Source organism: Acromyrmex echinatior, chromosome 5 (genome assembly GCF_024713525.1).
Source record: "Acromyrmex echinatior isolate Ae372 chromosome 5, ASM2471352v2, whole genome shotgun sequence".
Taxonomy (NCBI): domain Eukaryota; kingdom Metazoa; phylum Arthropoda; class Insecta; order Hymenoptera; family Formicidae; genus Acromyrmex; species Acromyrmex echinatior.
Window position 1 is genome coordinate 10,617,140 of NC_141856.1, and position 21,232 is coordinate 10,638,371.

Below are 21,232 nucleotides of genomic sequence, written 5' to 3' on the forward strand. Positions count from 1 at the left end.
GTATATTATATCAAACAATACATTTTTAAAAGACTAGTAGGATAAGTGGATCGTGCATATATGAATCAAAGTTAAGTGAAAATACAAATACATGGTAATAAATATTTTATTCAAATCGTTGGACAGTCACATTAGTGAATTATTTCTAATATTTAAAAAATATATACAAAAGATATTTACAAATAAACAATTAAACGATCCGTCGTTACTGCATTTGATATAAAAATAAATATGTCGTAACACATTTCCTCCTCATAATCTTTATATCTTACGACACGCAATCGCAATCGTAAAGTAATGAGTCGCAACACTCAGGAAAATACGCAAACGCAAGGAAAAAATAGACGTGCGTTATTAGTTTTGTGATGCGCGCTCATGAATTGACAACTAGTATTCTTGAATTGATTTCAAGCTCGTCGCAATTTCTTTCGCTTCCTTTTTAATTGCGAAGTAAAAAAGAAATACTTTTTTCATCTCACAATATTTTATCGCAACACGTTGTCGTTTATTTGGCTGGTAAATATATATTAAAGAAACAGATATTAAACTCAAGTAGCACACAACGCCTACAAAGCTTTAACAAAGCGCTGAAAAAGAAGATATAATCATTTTTTAGCGCTTTGCGAGCACTGCTTTGCTATTTGGGAATCTTGTTTTTCGATTATCATTCTATTTTTAACCAAACAGATCAATTCAACGAGCACGATTTTCCAATATCACTCTTTCGACATATAGCAAAATATAGTCCCAAGAATATCCAGCGGACATATCCTTAAGAATCTTCGGACGTTCGAATTTGATTTATAATTTAATATGTAGGTACTTGCGATAAGATTAACATTATTGTTTAATTACTTAGCCGTTAAATTAACGACTGCACATATGAGATATCCTTAGGATACACGCGGATGATTTTTAGAATATTTCTTAAAGGTATTTATAGTATTTTATATTGGGATAAACTCTCTTCGCGTCATTTTATACTTTACATTTTAATATTGTATATCTTTGGATTTCTATACGGAGATATAAGTGTCAGAAATATTGTTCTTAGTTAGCTACGTCCTTAAAGTTGTTAGTGTGACATTGGATGTCTTAAAATATTCTTCTCAACATTCTGAGCAAATCGGAATATCCTAGAATCGCGTGCTACATGGAAATCGAGCTGATCCAATAATAGCAATTAATTACAATACATCACGTAGCTCGATGCGGATATCTTTCTCTGTATATATCTTTCGGACATGATACTCTAACAAAAACTTTGTCGTAGTTTTAATTGCGCGTACACGGAATATATATAGTCTCTTTCATTTTGATTAGAAGTGTTACTCGGCGATAACAATCGATCCGCGAGAATAACAACGCTATTATCGCGCGTTTTCGCGTACAACCTAAATCATTCGAGATATATCTCCTTATGTTATTTTACTATCATTTCATGTCATCTCGTGCCCCGCAATCTTTGGTCTCTCTCACTTTCTTTGGTTTCTCCGCTTTCTCGTACTCACTCAAACATGACAGGGTGTAGATAACGTCGCTTCTACATTCCTACAATATCTTTATTGTATTGACTATCTTTATTTACACTACAAATATTAATATATTTATGATATTATAAATCACAAATGAGTCTTTTTTAATAATTATTACTGGACATTAGCCACAAGTTTTATAGAAATATGTCTTCCTGAACACAATAATACTTCATATATCAAACTTGATCAGATATGGATAGAAGTGCATTTCAAAGAATGAAAAATTCTTCTTATATTTTTAATCTTCAATCATAGTTTCTTATCATTTTTGCTTAAAAGCGACCGTTCAACTACACCCTGCACGCTTTAGACGATTTATCAATCGGGAGAGCTCAATCGCTAAAGTTAGTTCAAGTTGTTATTCATCGTTTGTCACAAACTGGTACTCTCTTCCCTCGCATCTACTCTTTCCAATATTCCCTTTTCGTCGATACCTACAAAGTACGTCGTGACCTCTCCTTTCGGCTTGACGTACGTTTCGCCACGTAAATGACATTTGACACCTTGTTGCTCCAAGACGGCAGCCGTATCCGCTGTCACCTATTTCCGCGAACGGAAATATAAATAAAATCATTTTATTGCAAAAATTCATTAATATTAAATATAATGTTAAATTTACTTGTATTTTTCCTGGTAGTCCAGTAGTATCCATCCTAGACGCCATATTTACGGCATCGCCCCAAATATCATACAACGGCTTTTGAGCCCCCACGACGCCGGCCGTCACCTCTCCGTGAGAAATACCGATTCTTAATCTAAAAAGAAAAATCGGATTTTGTTTTTTATATTAATCTTGGAGCAGCATTTGTCCGTTTAAGTTATTTATAACATTCTCAAACTTTATCTCAAACGTTTCGTCGAAGCTTCTTATAATTTTGCCTACCGACTTTTACTTGAAATCACTTACTTGTGAGGTTTCGATGTAGTGAACGACCTTGCGTTCATCTTATCGAGCACGGACATCATGTGTACGGCGAATTGCGCCATCACCTTGACCACATTGTCGTTGCAATTCTCGTCACTCTCGGTGCTGTGCATTGAACCGCGTCGGTACGCGTCCAATCCGCAAGCTGCCATGTATGTTGTTCCTAAATAAAAACAAACGAAAAACAAAGTCAAATTATTATTTAGATTTCAGCTTGTGTCAGTATTAATTTATTCATTATAAATATCCATGAGACTCTCACCCGCGACCTTTATTTTCTCTATGCGACACATGAAGCTAGGTTCAAAGAGTAACTTGTCGAATTCACAAATAATTTCGTTCAGGTCGCTAAGAATGTTACTTTCGACAATCGACAGTTCTGTCAGAGAGGCAAACATCACGGCAACATTGTTGTGAGCCTCGTGATAAGGCTCGTTTTCCTCAGTTCGGTTCATGTTCAAATAAAACTCCGCTAAAAATACAAACCAGTCACGCAATCCGTCTTGGACAATAATGTAATCATCTCGTTTACTAAGTGTTTTTTAAATCAATGTATCGATCGGAGAATTCTCATAAGGACTCGTAAAATATTTGCAGAGACCAACGCACCGACATGTTCTGGTAAGATATTACGAAGTAGAAGTTTATTGGCATTCCTCGTATGAAACGCTTCGTCCTGTTCCTTCGTTAATTGACGTTTCCACTGATAATCCAGCCTACTTAAATATTCTGCCTAAATAAATGTTCGTAAAATTAACTTGTTGATGAACAATATCAAAAAGATTTCGCGTGAATGCGATATTTCAGGACTTACCTGACGATCGATGAGATGCAAAGAGAACGTGAGAAATAAAACGGATAATATATGCGCCAGTCTCGGCTCCATGTTAGGATTCCATGTGTCGCTCAACTAAAAGGCATACTATCTGTCATTTATTATTAACAAACAATTTTGTAAGTGTATGTCAGATATTTGGAGGCAATATGGATTTTTTTATCGATTTTAACAAGAGAAATTTTTGTAACAGGAGAAAGAAACATTTTCTCTTTAGAGAAATATGTATGTAACACCTGAAATATATTAGATCGATGCACCCAAACGTTCCACGCGTAAAAGGCTACCACGCAGATGCTTATCACGAATTTCAAGATATAGTGAACTCTTAGAAAAAGAAAACTCGTGAGAATCGCCAACGAGCAGGTTTCTGTCATTTGCTGAAAAAAAAAAAAATCAGTGACGTGCGGGAACATTGAAAAAGGGATTGTCAAGATGGAAAATTTCACGTGAATGAAGACACCGTGTACCTACTAAATAATCTTACCCAAGGTGTAGCTATGCAGTCAAACTTGGAGGAGACCTCCGACACGCTAGACGTTACATTAGCGTCCAATAAGTTGTCTTCATGGTGGTTTTTACATTCAAACTAAAAAGAGTTTTAACTCTTTAATTGCAAAAGAAAGAAATTCGATTTACAGCTAATAGATAACTTCCAAAGTTGATTTTGTAAATGTATATGAAATAATAGACAGAAAAGGAAAGAATTAATTTATTAAGAAAACTCTTAATTTTTTTAAAGAGAAATCTTACAATCATATCAAGCATGGCGCATGCTGCTAGCATTATCGTAATCACCAGGTACAAGATAGTCCTCAGAAGGGCACTCCATACAACCTACGAAAATTATAACACGAAAAATTATAAAGAAAATCAACAGAAAGCTGATATAATTGAATACGTATAAATAAGCATTAAGTACTATAACAACGTTAACTATCTACCTTTACACTTGTTTGATAAAAAAAATAGAGCAATTTGTTTCGTGGATGCGGAACGTGTCCTTCGTGCTCATCATGCGGGTCCTTACAGCGATTCCATACAAAGTGCATCCATGTGAGGGGCATTAAAGCGAACAGGAACATCAATACCGAAAAATAACCGACAAGTGTGCGCAGATGCCATCTAAAAATTTATCGATTTTCGTTAAATTATTAAATCGACAATCTATGATTACTGGACAAGTTACTTTTGATATACGTACTGAGGCAGCATAAACGTGGGCACAAGATACATAAATCCCATGAAGATGAGCACGAAAGCAGAGCAACCGATGTAAAACTTGAAAACAGGATCTGGTTCACGCAGGAATGGAATCTCCCAACTCCATTGTCGAAATGTCAGGAAGAGTGGATTAATGTGTTTCCAGTTGCTCCATTGTCTAGAAAAAACGTAATTTAATTTTATGATCTTCACTCTCACTCTTTCGAATATCTTTCTATTGAAATGTAATACTTTGCTCAAAATTTTAAAAATTAAACAAGTTTCTGAGAACTCAACGATTGGATTTTCAGACAGACCAGATATAAAAATTTTAAATCCTTACTCCCATTTACTAAGAGGCATCTGGTTAATTGCGTTCTCCATCTCGGCGTCCGCTGCTTTCAACATCAGATGATAATCTCGTAGACAAGAATCCATGAAGTGCGTTCTCCGTCTGTAAGTGCTCGCAAAAACGTCCGCCTGATTGTTTACCATCAATCTTGTTCTGGAATTGGTGCTGATGATGGTGTTGGTACGTCCATTGTTGAACTTGACGTAGTGCTTGTTAGACACAGAATATGACAATGTCGGCGTATCCGGACTAATGGTGTTCAAACTGTTCTCGCTGTTCTGCAACAAAGTTCGTCTGTCAACGATGCGAAACACTCGAATGGGAATTCGCTCAAGAGCATAGTATGAAAAATCAGTGGCGCAGGAGTATTCGTTCGTGATATTGAGTGTTTCCGTATGTAAAAGCCATAGAGAAAATGTAACACAAATTGTAGGAATTATTACGTTGAAAATTTTTCTCAGATTTTTTAAGTATAATTTTTTAGAATTTCAAATTTTTTTATACAAATTGCAACACTTTTCAGAAGTATCGAGAAAATTTACATCTTTTCTAGAATTTTTAAAAATGATATTAAAAATAAATTTGTGATTTTCCCACGCCACTGGGAAACACGCACCGCGTCGGTGATAGTATCGATGTTTCTGGCAAAGACGGCGTGATGAGGTAGCTACGGATTTCATATTTTCGAAGGACCTCGTCATCCAACCTTTCGACCGGGATGTAGTTATAGTCGCTCGCGTTCACGAGATCCAGCGTTTGCTGAGTAACGTGAACCTTTCCAGGTTTCCCAGTCTGTTCCATTTTGTTCGCTATCACCACATCGCGCGACCAAACATCGTATTGCCATTTGTTCGTACCCAGGATTCCGGATATTATGTTGCCTGAATGCACGCCAATTCTCATATTCACGTCCACCCCGCTCTCGCGATAAACTCGTGTCCTCACTTCGTTGATTATTTTTATCATATCGAGGCCTATATATATATATATATATATATATATGTGTGTGTATCATTTTATGAAGCAATATTTAATCATACAGGGAGAAAACATTCAGAAATATTTTCTTATAATTGAACATCAATCATAAAATATTAGACTAATATAATCAAATAGAAAAAAGCCACGAAGATTTTTAAGATTTTTAATCTTCTAATAAATAAAGATTTTTAAACTTCTAATAAATGAATATCTGTGCAGATATCTCTGAATTAATGAGTATATTAAAATAACGTTGTGCATCAACCTAGATTTTCATAATAAAATTAGATCCACGAATTACAACTTTGTCTATTATCGAATTTGGAAACAACATTATTTTACAAATGTAAAATGTATAAAATAACATTTTCTAAATATTCGCTCGACCTTTACTAATTGAATTACATTCTGTTGAATGATTGCAATGGATAAATAGACACTCTGCCATTTTACCGAGATCGACGCAGCTCTTGGCATGCTGAGAGTTCGGCGTGGGCACGCCGCTCACGCAGTAGTAACAGTCGCCCAAAAATTTGATTCTCAGTACATTGTGCCTTTCGGATGCTTCGTCGAAACTGCCGAATAGATCGTTCAATGTCTCCACGAGTTTTCGTATCGGCAGCGTTACAGTCAACCCGGAGAAATTCACTACGTCCGCGTACAGGATACTCACGTTATCGTGCGTCTCCACGCATAAATCGCTGAAAGAGAATAATTGGAGTATAATAATCGAATCGAAAGAGAACATAGTATTTGCTGAAGACTTCGTACCTGTATGGTCTGCCTTTTGGCGGAGGACTCTTTTTGTGCTCTTCTATGAATTTGAAAATATCCCGAAAGTCCTTTTTTATTTTCGCCACTATGTGTTGTGGTAATATACTCCGTGTCAATTGCTCCTACAATTATTGATTATTTCCAATTTCAGATATGTTCGATCAATCACTCGATTTTTTTATTGTAAACTCTGGTAGATAAATTTCAGTTTGTAAAAAATACAATCCAGCTTCTATGATAGTAAAAATTCATTAAAGCTTTCACAAGTATGTAAGAATTTTTATAGATTTTTATACAATGCAGAACAATAAAAAAATCTGTACTGAAGTTCGAAGACCCAGGTTGCAAACGAGGCGTGAAAATTTCACATTTTACTGATGGTTAAATTTCTATAATTTTATATTTAGTTTAAATTTTTATAATGTTCACAAATTCCGATTTTTGGACTCTATCATTAGATCAGATCTATGATCACTTTTATAATATCTTTTTGCAGTTTTCTATTTTGCGTTTATATTCTTCGCGGAGGTAGAAATATACCTAGTAAGATGATGGATAGTCGATCTAGGCCTAGAATGAAGTGTAAAGGACAACAGGAACTCAATTGTGTTTATCACGGTCGCATGTTTACGTGCTCAGCATCGTGAATTTGTTTTTACATTCTTCGTACGGAATTCTACACATTTGTCAAAGGAGAATTACTCGAATAGAACAGGAAGAAAGACAAAAGAAAAAGACAGTGAAATAAAGATTTAATACACGCTTTACGTTAATGAAAATTATCTCGAAATTGTCTAATATCTCATTTTTAATCTGACAAATGTGACGAGATGTATCGCAATAATTCAATTACGCCCGTTTAAACCTACTTCTTGATCCTTCTCGTAATTGAGCCTGAGCGTGGACTCGACGCATTTCCGGCGGTCCAGGAAGGAGCGTCTGATGACGACCTCGTTCATGAACCTGAAGTAGAGTCCCAGAGCGTTCACGCACATGAAGTATATCGCATCGCTGATGATCTGCGATTGGGGAGTGAACAAAAGAAAGAAAAGCATTCCATTCTTAGCTGCTGGTTTACTCGAGCAATCGCACTGCGGTTTTGCGTTAGCGCGATTACGTCGCGTATCGTCGGTGTAGGGTTTACCTTGGTAATGTAATCGGACGTGTTGTTGTAGGTGATTATTGACAGGGTCGCCAAGTAACACATGCTGGCCGTAAGGCCGAGCACGAGAGCGTGCGAATTCTTTGTGATCGGCAGGAACACGTAGCATGCGAGAAGCGAGTGCGTCGCGTATGCCGGTCTGAAAAGAAAGAAATACTGCTGGAGAAAGCGCGTGTACGCACGTGACGCACGGAATTCGCGGATGCATGCTTATTGGCGAACATTGAAAAGGTATACGAACGTAATCGTCTAAATTTACTGCGTATAACGGATCTCAGGTTTAACGAGGAAAAAAAATGCAACCGGGGCACGCACGTTAAACGAATGGAGAACGTAAAATGTATGCACCCGTATACGCGCATCAAGGATATTTTCGATTCTATCGTATGTCGACTGATTATTCTGTTAGGAAGGCCTTTTACATTATTAACTTAAAACCAAATTATTAGATCAATTTTTTCGAAATTTCGTTTCTCAAAGATATTCTCTTTATATTCGAAATGCAACGTAACAATTGAAAATATCTATAATTATATATAAAATTTAATTCTTATAAATTAATTGTTATACAATTGTGACTTTTCAGTTTCCTAATCTTCTAAGATATGTCATAATCGCCTAAAGAATACATCGCGTAATCTTAAGCAGCATTCCGTTTGTGCCTGTTCTTAAATTATTATTGTTTTGCGTATATACATCAGATAGAGATCACAATATCAATAAGTTATAATATCAGTTGCTGTTCTAACAGTTGCTATTTTTGTGTTGCGCGTGCGAGGACAAAAGCACGCGCCTTTATCAGTAATAAATATTTACGCGATTTGTGTCATGCAGTTATCGCGGAATAATTTCGATAAACCACTAAATAAACGGCGCAAGGAAGTGTATCACCACGGCTGATACTAAAATAGTGAATAATCAGATGCAATCTCGCATGATTATCCCTGTCACAGGTCAAATTATCGATACCTTATCGGTGGAATATCCTCGGCGTAAGTGAAAACGTAAAATAAAGGTATGGTCAGATCACAAACGACCAAAAGCACAATGATCATCCAAGACAACATGATCGGCAAATAGGTGTTTTTGGCGATGTGCCTCGATCGGAATGATAAGGCGATCATAGGACACATCAGAGCGCCCACGATGCAATAGACTACGATTTCCAACAAGCATTCCTTCATGCCGACCTAAATCAAAAAGAAAACTCTAGCTTATGTTCCTCAACGTTACTTACAAATTTTTCAAACTTGCATTATCTCTAAATAATTAAGGAATTACTTAAGGAATTAATTAAGGAATTACTGCAGTAGGAACTAAATGATTTTTAATCTCTAAGTACTTAAGTTTCCAAGATTAAACGGTAAGTAAATAATTTTTTGTATTACGTTTTAAGTGAAAATTTAATTTAAAAAAAAACATATAAGTCCATCGAAGATTATATAAAGTTATTATTAAACGTATGTAGTTAAAAATTTTTAAATAAAATGAAAACGCTTTTTTCTCTCTTTCTGCTGTATTTTTAATAAAAATGAGCTTACCGTTATGATCAGAGACAAGCAATACGCAAATCCAAGTAGCAATTGTAGTAAGATGAATATCGAGAGATAACCATATTGTATTCTTCTGTGATAGATTGTATACAGCTTTTCTAAGTTTTTGTACCTGAATTGTTTCTGAAAATGAAATGATCGTTATAATCAATTCGTTGAATCAGCAATGCTATAGAAATACGCAAAGGAACTTATTGCGATAAAACGATTAAATTATCAATTGTTACAAATATTTAGCGATTCAAAAAGAAGATTAAAAAAATGTCAGGATCTTATTTCTAAGGAAATTTAATCGAGTTTAATCTAAACATTTTATTCGTCGTGATTATTTAATTCTTAATTTTAAATAATTGTTTATCAATTATGCTTTTTAAATATTGGTTTTACAAATATATATAACAATAAATTAGATGCGAAAGTAATATAGCATAAGATCCTGCAATTACAATTCAAATATATTTTTGTTTCGTTTCGGAAGTAGTATTATAGATTATCTGGAGTATGCACTGTTATCGTTCCAGAGAAAGTATCAGTCAATATAGATTAAGGATGATGAATATCGCCATTGTGAAAAATACACACAGCTCAACATCGTAATTCATCTCAGCGAGAAGAAACTAGAGCACAAAAATTATTTTTCATTCTGTTAAGGGCAAAGTTCTTTACTATTCATTTTACATCTTAGTGTGGTCCATCGATTATGTCAGGATTACGTTTTAGTTAATAATTGTATATATCAGAGCAGGATATCCTTTCATAGAAGCAGGAATTTCCTCTCACATCGAAACATCGTTTCGATCGGTATAGAGGTGTAACTTATCAGAAGTATCATCGTCGCATTATTATCACTGTATCATTCTTTGAGAAATGTCCATAAATTTTCGGACAAAACACACGCTCGATCACTCAACTGGAGCTAGGATACTCCTTTACTTCAACTCCTTTCATTTCTGTTACTCAACATAATAAATGCGTAAGATTGATAATTCTCAGTTCGTTATTTATATAAAAATGAAAAAAAGGTGATTTTAACGATCCAAGAATAAATTAGCTGAGATTAGGTTCAGTAAATGCACACTTTTAATCACTTTCGTTTACTCCGTACTCTGCTAATCTCCATCACAGGCCAACAGGTATCACAAGTCGTCTCAAGGAGATTGCGACAGAAATCCAGTCCTTACGAACTCATCCTCGCAGACCGGGGCTGCACTTCCGCCAGTAGTACGTCCGTTCGCGCGACGATCACATAGCGATCTGCTGATCGCGTGCGTATGGCGCGTGGCGCGCGCAAATTACACAGCTAAGCTCGTAAAACGATAAAGCTGCATCCGGCTGATCCGGCTGTCATCTGGCGCAGTCGCGCAGTCCCGGCTGTTCCAGCATGCAACGTGTGCACCGTGGAATGCACCGCAAGCTCCCGCTGGAATTGCGCGCCTTCGAGTTGCTGGTATGTCGGAATTACGGCCAGGATTAATCCTTATATCGATGTATCCGCGAGAGTACCAAATATGCTCCCTCACGCGTTCGTTCGATCCTTCCTTCATCTAGCTTAATTCAATCTTCTTTAACGACCAATTAAAATACGTTTCATTTGAAAGCTCACTCACTGGTCAACTTTCTAGTTTCAAGAAATTTCTAATAGTCACAATTTTTTCTACCACTAATTAAGAGCGAAGAAGTTAGGATTAAATGTCAATGTCGAATTTCGAGAGAGGCAGAGATTGAGTTAACCGCATATTTTTCCGAGACAATTTATGAGACAAAGAATTTTTGAAGAATTTCTCATTTCTCACGATAAATCTTGCGATAAATTACGTGAGCAAGATTATTACAAGTACGCGACGGATTTAGATATTTAAAAGCATCTGTGTATACGTTCTAAAAAAAGATTTTTCCCCGACAATTTTGACGAGATTTCATCATTGCGGTCATCGACTGCAAATAGAATATATTATCATCCCCAACGGCTGACGATATTCAGATAACGCGCGACATCGTATCGAAAAGCAGAGTCCACAAGGCGAAACATCTGTTTTTACTTGACGATACTCACATGCGATCGGCCGAAAGATCCGAGATTTGCACCGCGAAGTAGACGTGCGATTTTTTTTTTCCCCACGCGATGCACGACCACACCCGCTGAAAAGTCGCGTCCGTCTAAAATGCAACGGTTAGCCAAGGTGCGCTTGAAGGAACCTCCACTTGCAGCAGCAGCAGCCGGGGGAAACGTGCTTTCGTGCTTTCGTGCTTTCGTCTCGCGCGTGCGTTTTATCCGCACGTTCCCGCTTAGCTTGGTGAATCTCTCTCTCTCTCTCCCCCTCCCCCTCTCCCTCTCTCTCTCTCTCTCTCTCTCTCTCTCGTCCTCTCCCTCTCTCTCTCTCTCTCTCTTTCGTCTAGCTGAATATTGATCTTCAATCCCGAATTCGCGCAGCAGGTCTCCTTTGCGCCTCTCCATCTCTTCCCTTTTTGTCTTTCACTCTCACTATTATTCATCCTCTTTGTTCTTTTCATCCTTCAACCCTTTCAATTCAATGTCATTCGAATAATGTCATTCGGTAACGATAAATGGCATCCATAAATGACTATTAGATAATGATACAAGTATTAGATGGAAAACATATAAATTTTGCATAAACATTTAAACTATTACACTGCACATTTTTGCAACATTTTTGCAATATCGTGCAATTTCATGTTGGAACTAGTAGTTTCATATCACCGAAAGTTGTCTCTGCAGTATTTATTGCGTTGCAATTTACCGTTGCTAAAAAATTGTCCGATATATTGAAATAGAGGTATCTTGCTATCGAAATTCCTCGAATAAGCAAACGTGAACAAAAACTGCTTTGATGAGATTATCGATTTCATCACAGCAAACGTATTCGAGTGAGAGGATTAATTGAGATCTGATCGATATTCTCATTAATCCTCTGAATATTTTGATTTATTAGTATAACGATCAAATCAAAACAAACTTTGAATCGTAAAAATGATTTTAATTAAGCAAGTTATTCTGTTCGGCGTTTAGAAAAAAATTCACGTGTTCAAAACGAATGAAGAATAAAACGTGAAACAATAAGTATCTCGTTGGACTGTTCATGTGAATACACAAATACCAATAGAAAACACAGCCCACAACGGTCGAAGCTGGATCTTTGGTTTAAATAATTCGGTGCAATAAAAGTGATACTATTTTCAATAGGAAATTATCGTAGAAACTTCTTTCAAGAAGTTTGAATTCTATTCAAGAATGAAATCTTCTCCAGAATTATTATCATTGACTTTTATGACATTTCCTTCTTGAATCGCTTAATTAATTGCAATAATTAACTTACAATAATCCACATCACCCAAGAAAAGAATGTAGGAAAAGAAGCAATAACGTTTCTTTCAACTTTACATAGCTCTTCTAGAGCTTTCGAGCGTTACAGTGAACATCCTTCGGCCATTTAGATAAATTGATCGCTGCTCGATAAGCAGCACCTTCAAAGAAGTCACTCGTTCTTTCTCACTCATTTGACGAGTCATTTCCTTCTGATAGTGACTCTCGCGTTAAAAATTCTTCCACAATCTTGTTTTCCAGGTAACATCGTTTCAAAGCGTTATCAATACTGGGACATTCCGAATCGTTGGCGAAATTCTCTTGGACTATACAATACTCTTGCGATTACGCTCCATTGTCAATGTAAATTCTTCATTGCTAAGTTTTTTTTAACGTGCTTTAGCGAACAATAACTTCGATATTTAATCAGAAGTTTTAATTTCAAAATCAAGATATTCAACTGTTTATAAATTATATTTGCACTTTAGAAAGTTTCTTTTATAGAAAGAACTGAAAGAAATGCTTGGTCAAGGATTTCAAGATTTCAAGAATATTAAAATAGTTATTTATTTAATTCAAGATTTTTTAACGCACCGCAAAGTTCGATAGGTTCAGGAACTTAAACTTTACAAAATACCTTCACTATCATAGATTTTCAACCTAGAATTTGAGTTTGAAAATCTAAGAAAAAAAATATAAAATAAAATAATACAAATCTTTAATACAAAAAAGTGCATTGCCTATGTTTATATGTACGTTCAATTATAAATTGTAATTATTTAATTAATAATACATAGATAAAACAAGTGTGTTAATAATTTTTCAGATTTATTTTATTTTATGCAAACAATTTCCAAATTATAATAAGAAAATAATGTCACATGATCTGAAACAATTATAAAATACAAATAAAAATGCATATTTATTTTATAAATTATATCAATAAAGAAATCTAATAATAACAAAGCAAAATAAAAGATAGCTAATCGAAATTCTCGGTAACGTGGATCGAACGATAAGACGCCGTATAGTCTACTAAGAGTGAGGTACCAAGAGTTCTCATTAAAGTGAGACTTTTTAAACATTCGTCGATAAAGACAGATGGTTCTAACGTATGAATTGATCGTTCACTTACCCGCAGACCAGACCACGTCCACTCGTCAAAGCTATCGGAAGAGATGATGCGGCCGTCGTCTTCCTTCTGCAGCGAACTGAACGATGCTCGGGTTACCAGTTCCATATCCATTCTAACTTCGTTAGCCGATTTTGGATCATCCATGTCGATGATAGTCACAGCAAGACGACAACGGCGATAACAGCGAGCTTGTCGTACTCATCATCGCGATGACGGATTCGCGACTGGAGAACGAATCGCAATTGAAAAGCGAATCACCCCGAGCGTTGAGTTCCATGATGATTAAGCCAAGCCCAGGCTTTATCATGATAAGAGAAATGGGCCACTCGAAACCCCCCTGCGACTTTCCTACATTGTCTCCCCCCTTCCCCCCCCTTCTCTCTCCATTCATTCATTCATTCATTCTCTCTCTCTCTCTCTCTCTCTCTCTCTCTCTCTCTCTCGTTTCGATCAACTATAATGCATGCTTCTGATTTTTTATGCTTAGGAAAGGACTTTGTCTAGTATATAGTATAGCATCGATCGTGGGCGATAAAGTGACTTGCGGGAAAGCTCGAGAAACGTTGTCTCATTGTCGGAAATGCTTCGTGAGGCAAATAAAATGTATTTTTGGATGGAAACACCTTTCTGAAGAATTCACACACAGAACTCACAACGAAGACCAACCAATACAAATGCCTCAATAATAACGTAGTCAGAAACATCCGCCTCCCGCTGACATTTTAGAGAGAATTCGCATTTCTCGTTAGTGAGAACCGTACGATTCACTTTACACGTCGAGGAATACCAATATATTTATGCACACATGCTTCAATTGTCTCTTTTTAAACAAAATAAATAAATAAGGAGTCACTCTGTCGAAAGCTTTCGCATTTATTGGCAAGTTGTGTTAGGCACGATTTATCCAAGCGATATCGAGAATAGCTATCAAGTTCCTTTTGTCTTTGAACGTTTTCAAGGTCAGCTAATCGATTCTCCTTGCGTTTGAAAATTGGATTTATCCCGCCTGAAAAGAGGACTTTTAAACTCATATTTGACGTTACAAAATGCCGTCCTGGAAACGTAGTCATTGATTGTTGGAAAGGCACATTTTCCAATCTTGGAAAATATGCACGTTCAAAGTATCTTACAAGAAACAGAGAACAATTACATTTCTGTGCATAAAAAAACTCCATAAAAACGAACGAGATTTTATATGTTAGAATCCAATACTTTATTCGATCATATAAAATATCCACAGATGACTACATAGTCATCAGCTTAAAAACTATTAATAAGAACGTCTGGTAGGATAAAATTTGAATGCATTTTTTTCTTTGAACAGTAACATTTTTGCTTACATTCTTTCTCCAGCAATTATACCACAATTGAATTATCGAACGGTAGTACACTCGATAGCGGCTCTTCTGTATCTATTTTTGAGTAATTTCTCCTCTGTGGCTCCCCTTTACTCGTTTTTATAAACGAGATAAGCCGAAATTGATTGAAAAATTAGATGGATATTTTTGCCAACTGATACCACTCGGTTCTTGCAAAATTATTCTGCTGATGGTATCAATTATTAAAATGTGTCAAATAAAACGTTTGCAGATTTTTCTACATAGAATATTTATTAAATTACGGCTTAGTCTTTTATTATTATTAATAACTTCTTGTATAAAATTATTTCTTTTTTAAAAATAATTCTTAGCCAACTATGATATTTACATTTAATGAAGATTTCAGTTATGCTGATGCCTAATTATTTACAAGCTATTATAGTCTATTATACTATATGTTATTCTAATTAATTAATTCAGGAACATAAAAGCCAAACACAGGATGTTGGTGCAATATATAATTTATATATATATATATATATATATATATATATATATATATATATATATAAAACGATGATATAATAATAGATAAACGACTGAGACCACAAGAACAATGTATAAGCGGATGAAATGAATTTATGTGGCGTTTATAAATATTGTACGAAGTAAGATTTATAATTTATAATTTGTTTGGATACTGAGGATGACCTAATTTAAGGTCGAAATGTTTATCTATTATTATATCATCGTTTTATATATATAAAAATTATACATTGCACTAACATCATTTGGCTTTTATGCTTCTGAATTAATTAATTCGATTTGTTTGGAAAGCTATTATATAGAAATTATATGTTACTCTGTTAACATAGTTAACAGAGGCTTTTTATAGAGCAATAAAATAAATTGCAATAAAATAAATTAAATTAAATTACATTAAATTAAATTAAAATTTCAAACTAAATTGCTTACGATAGAGAGTAGCTAATTAAGAATATCAGTATAATAAAACTAATTAAAGTTAAAATTTAAAGAACTTTATTCAGTTTGCTCTAAGTTGACGTATATTTCAAATTATCATATCTGACAAACCTTCAAATTATTCTTCATCTTTATCCTTACCGTTTAATTATATGTACATGAATCAAAGATTAGTCAAGTTACGTGATTTCGTTATAATAATGTGAATCAACAAACCGTGATCTGAAAGTAAAATCTACAAAGAAATGAAGAAAATATTTTCAATGCAGTTATATCACTGCGATTGGAACATTTTATGCTGATCATCGTGAATGTTTCATTGTCTTTGACTTTCTTTCTCCGACACTTATTCACGCTAAATGCATCGTTTATCATCTCGTATTAAAAATCGTGTCCTCAACAATGCGATTGCACGTTAATTCATGGAGAAGACCTTACGATCGCTTAAACCCACGTGTAGTCGATCTACCGTGATCATCAAGATCGGCTGCAATAATAACATGATGAACAGACATAACTGTTGGCACTCTTCGAATTTTGAGAAGGCCAGAGAAAAGCATAGAGATAGCAATTTTAGCGAATGGTAATTGCGAAGATTGATCGCTAACAATAAGTAGCAATAACAATGGAGAACCGGATGGAAATTGATTGCGGGTAATCAGATTTGGTTCAGCGTATACGATTTTGGCGATCGGACGTAAGCTACGAAATTAACTTTCCGAACACTATTAATTGCATCCTGCCCCTTCCGGATCACATAGCTCCGCGACCAAATCGAGTGATCTAAACGATTAGTAATGTCTGTACGAGAAAGGACGCCGTCTTAATGGACTCTCTTTAATGGGCCGTCTCGATAGAATAAATCGAATGAATATTAATTATCAATCGATTATCATGACGGATGATTCAACTGAGAGGAATCTCGAGTTTATATTTGTTGATCGCTACGCGTTCGCAGGTGTTTTTTTTTATTTATTTCTAGAGAGCATCAAAAAGAGAAATTTATCAAAGTAATGACTGGATAAGCTTGTTCGAATAGAGAACATGAGTCATGTAGATAAAGAGTCTAACAAATGCGTATTAAAACTTACATGACTGCTCGCAATTTCTTTGCAGAGATACCAATAAAACTGAAAATGCTTTTCATCTAATGTCACATCAAGTAAATAATTAATTAATACATTAAATGATTTAAGGAAAGAAGTAAATAAATCAAAGCATTTTATTATTGAAAGAAAATAAATCGAGATAGCCGAATAAATGAAACGGTGATTTAAAAGTAATGAGAAACGACGATATCTTTTTGATACTTTCATTGAAAAAAAATCAATTTTAACCCTTTGGTATCACACTACATGAACGACACACTTAAATATGACATACCCAACCCCATAATTTGATTGCTTGTAACTTTCATAAAAGTGAATATATTGTAAAGAATTTTTTCATTGAAAACACACAGTCATTAAGGAACATAACAGTACCAAGTAAATGTATGTACTTTATTCAAAAAAGTCATAAGCAATAGAAAAGCATTAGAAAAACTATAGAAAAAGAAAGTTTGATCATGCCATACCCAGAATGGTACCAAAGGATTAAATTTATCTAAAAGCTCGTTAAAATTAAATTCGTGGATGACAAAATGTTCCATATACCTATTCTAAAACGACAGGTAATGAATTCTTAATGTCATCATAAATCAATGTTAAGAGTATAAGTCAATTTTATTCGTCACGCGATTGAAGCTTCGTTACTTTCGATACCCACCTGATCGGAGGTTCACTTCACTTTCGGATAAAAGGTCAATCGATCGGTAACTTTCGCGGTGAACCGTGGCACGGATGTACGACTTATATTATTACTATTCTCTTTCTTTTTGTTTATTTTTCTTTTCACACAGATAGACTCTTTCACGTAGACGCTTTTCAACGCGCGTTACGTTCGGAAGTGCGCGCGAGGAATGAAAGACGAGAGTACGAGACCGCTTTCCACCGCCGATATCACCGCGACTCGCGACGCACGACAGCGGACTCGGCAGGTGTGACGGCGACGAGCGAGCGCGACATGGGTCGTGTACCCGTGGCTTCTTTTCGATTCGAGTCATGGTGGAGGTCCTCAAGGTCTACCCCGCGCTTCGGCACGCATGCACGCACGCATGCATATTGCGCTTTCGAGAGCCCTGGACTCCGAAGGCTCTCGATAGTCTCGGTTCTCAATGGCACTTTTTACGACTTCCGTCGTGCCGTCTCAATTGAGGAAGATCGATTCCGGACACCGAATCGTGGAAATCCACCGGCGATCTCGTAATTCAGAGACGCGATAATGTTGTAGCAATTATTTATCGCACACTCGGGAACGTAAAATTATCTCGATCAGTCGTAATTCTGATATTAAGATTTTAGATCGTATTATTTGTATTTAAAAAAAAATAGAGAAAAATATAGTAAGATATGTAAATAAATAAAAATGTCATCTATCCCAATCTTGGAATATCGTGTTTTATTATTGGATTCGCAGGAAGATTAGCATTAGAATAATTTCTTTTATTTAATTCTGATTTTAATCCTGATATTAAGATTTTAGATCGTATTATTTGTATTTAAAAAAAAAGTAGAGAAAAATATAGTAAGATATGTAAATAAATAAAAATGTCATCTATCCCAATCTTGGAATATCGTGTTTTATTATTGGATTCGCAGGAAAATTAGCATTAGAATAATTTCTTTTATTTAATTCTGATTTTAATCCTGATATTAAAATTTTAGATCGTATTATTTGTATTCAAAAAAAAAAGTAGAGAAAAATATAGTAAGATATGTAAATAAATAAAAATGTCATCAATCCCAATCTTGGAATATCGTGTTTTATTATTGGATTCGCAGGAAGATTAGCATTAGAATAATTTCTTTTATTTAATTCTGATTTTAATCCTGATATTAAGATTTTAGATCGTATTATTTGTATTTAAAAAAAAAGTAGAGAAAAATATAGTAAGATATATAAATAAATAAAAATGTCATCAACCTTGGAATGTCGTGTTTTACTATTGGATTCGCAGGAAGATTAACATTAGAATAACTTCTTTTATTTAAGGATCACGTTAAACAATTTTATAGTTCGGATTACGTGAATGTTATATAAAAATAAAATAACATTTCTACAAACTGAAAATTAAGATCTTTTACTAAAAAATCTAGACTCGAGCGCGCCAAATAATATTCATCATATATCTATTAATTAAACGACGTAGACATTCAAAGTAATTCGCTAATCACTTTCAAAAATATAAATAAAAATAGAGATGCTTGCTAAAAATTCTTTCAGAACTAGGACGAATTAGTTAGTCACTTTTTTCTCACAAATAGAGAAAATAGAGATTGATAGATCTTTGAGACGATGCGAAATTCGTGCGAAAAATAGTGCCGCGTTTAAGACAATTGTCATAGTGATAGTAATCGTCACAAGATCGTCGCTGAACGTGACTCGACGTTTTTACACACCTGATGTCAATTTTCACAGTTGTGCGATTTATCATGTAAAAAAAGAAGCAATACTAACCTCGATTATCTGGTGTTAACTGGAGGAGTCTGATGGCGTCATCATGAGTTTCGCGCTGAATATTGCACACGCACCCACAACACATATATGTCAGTAACAATAATAAACCATCGAATTGGGTTTAGATACGATAAAGGTGTTCTTTGTGTTCAACATTGAAAAAAATTTGCCGCAAATTTTCTATCGTTTAAAATAAAATCTGATTGGATTCTTCTCATTTTCTGCAAAGATCTCGTAAGCTATGTGCATATTAAATATTCAATATGATTTTGTATTAATCAACAACTCAAATGAAATAATTTGCATGAAAATATGATTTAATTAATCGATTGTGCTTCAAATTAGAAATTATCTCTTTCTCCTTTTTAATTAAAAAAATGATAATTTAATTTAAAATTTGTAAAGCGTATTGATATTCACTGCATGTGAATACTTCGAGAAATTAAATTATTATTTTCCTCTTCTTTAATTTAAGAAAAAAATGTTTCAAATTTTTTCAAATTAAAAGTGTTTAAGGGCGCCAATTTAAGGCGTTAAAAAAAATTAATACGTATATATAAAGTGAGATATGTATGAATTGATAACGTTTTGCTTAATTAATTTCGAATGTTTGTAAAAAAATACACACACACACACACACACACACACAAAACACTTTTTTTAGAATATTACTTTTGAATCAGCGTTGCACGCTCCTGGTCGTGTATTTATTCGTAAATGATTTGGTCAAGGCTTACCCAATTAAACATATTTGTCACATTTGTCTTCGATATTAGCATTCCATAGCCTTATCGGACGCGAAAAATCCGAGGAATATCACAACTATCGTCGTTCTATCGCGTTCCATAAAAGAACGACTCGCGTACCGCTATTGTGACCCGATCAATCACATTTACTGGAAACAATGCATACCGTGCACACAGTGCGAAACAAGAGAAAGAAAGAGAGAAGGCGCGTAAACTCAATTCAACTATTTTTATTAGCAGCTTAATATATAAGCTACGACAACTAAGTTCTCGCGATGAATTGCGAAAAAGCGCAAACCGTCGTCGTCGTTCGACTCCACGTGAACACGTTGCTCGGAGCCGCAGCTGATTACGTTTGACGGAGGATTTTTCAGATGTCGATTGCGGCTCGTGGAGCTTTATCTCTGCTGTCTTTCGATAAAGTGATAGCAGCTTGCCCGATATCAGTGAATCGCCGCACAAGAATTCCTGTGCCTAATAGAAATTTTATTTCTCGTCTCTCTCGTTCACCGATCGTACCTGCTTAAACGACTGTCGCAAAATTACGGTGACATATCAGTAGCGAGAAGTGTTAACTCTTTCGCAGTTTCGCAATACTTTAAATAATATCAATTCTAAAAACATCATTCGAATGATATCTTTTAAGGAAACGTCACATAAATTCTATAACAAATTATAGAAATAGAAAAAATATAAAATAAAAAAATGCATATTTTAAATAAATTTTGGATTTATAACGGAATATTTATATAAGTATTTTGAATGTTGCGCGTGTTACATCATCAACAGTTATATTATTTTTTTGCTTTACTTGATAGTAAACAAATAAGATTTAACAGATTATT

The 21,232-nt window shown here is 34.9% G+C and overlaps 1 protein-coding gene and 1 long non-coding RNA gene across 6 annotated transcripts; one reads left to right on the top strand and one right to left on the bottom strand.

Annotated features, from left to right (window-relative positions):
• Window positions 1-88: 88 nt before the first annotated feature.
• Window positions 89-21,182, bottom strand: ACXD (Adenylyl cyclase X D). Of its 5 annotated transcripts, XM_011068477.2 has the most exons (21): window positions 17,851-21,182; window positions 13,781-14,004; window positions 9,312-9,446; window positions 8,740-8,960; window positions 7,753-7,909; window positions 7,478-7,627; window positions 6,606-6,730; window positions 6,288-6,535; window positions 5,470-5,827; window positions 4,845-5,126; window positions 4,503-4,679; window positions 4,243-4,423; window positions 4,052-4,135; window positions 3,786-3,887; window positions 3,535-3,678; window positions 3,278-3,373; window positions 3,073-3,196; window positions 2,726-2,935; window positions 2,446-2,626; window positions 2,158-2,293; window positions 89-2,078 (listed from the first exon to the last, which is right to left on the bottom strand). In XM_011068477.2, exons 2-21 carry the CDS (start codon window positions 13,922-13,924, stop codon window positions 1,911-1,913), a joined length of 3,423 nt encoding a protein of 1,140 aa, XP_011066779.2. In that variant the 5' UTR covers window positions 13,925-14,004; window positions 17,851-21,182; the 3' UTR covers window positions 89-1,910. The 5 variants fall into 5 exon arrangements, 4 of the variants coding, with proteins under 4 accessions (XP_011066779.2, XP_011066780.2, XP_087262465.1 ...); XM_011068478.2 differs by lacking the exons at window positions 13,781-14,004; window positions 17,851-21,182 and adding an exon at window positions 11,377-13,185; XM_087406339.1 differs by lacking the exons at window positions 13,781-14,004; window positions 17,851-21,182 and adding an exon at window positions 10,402-13,185.
• LOC147909798 (uncharacterized) lies at window positions 3,313-3,640 on the top strand. The gene is made up of 2 exons (XR_015545129.1): window positions 3,313-3,417; window positions 3,492-3,640. It is a non-coding gene; the product is annotated as an uncharacterized LOC147909798 (long non-coding RNA).
• Window positions 21,183-21,232: the final 50 nt, after the last annotated feature.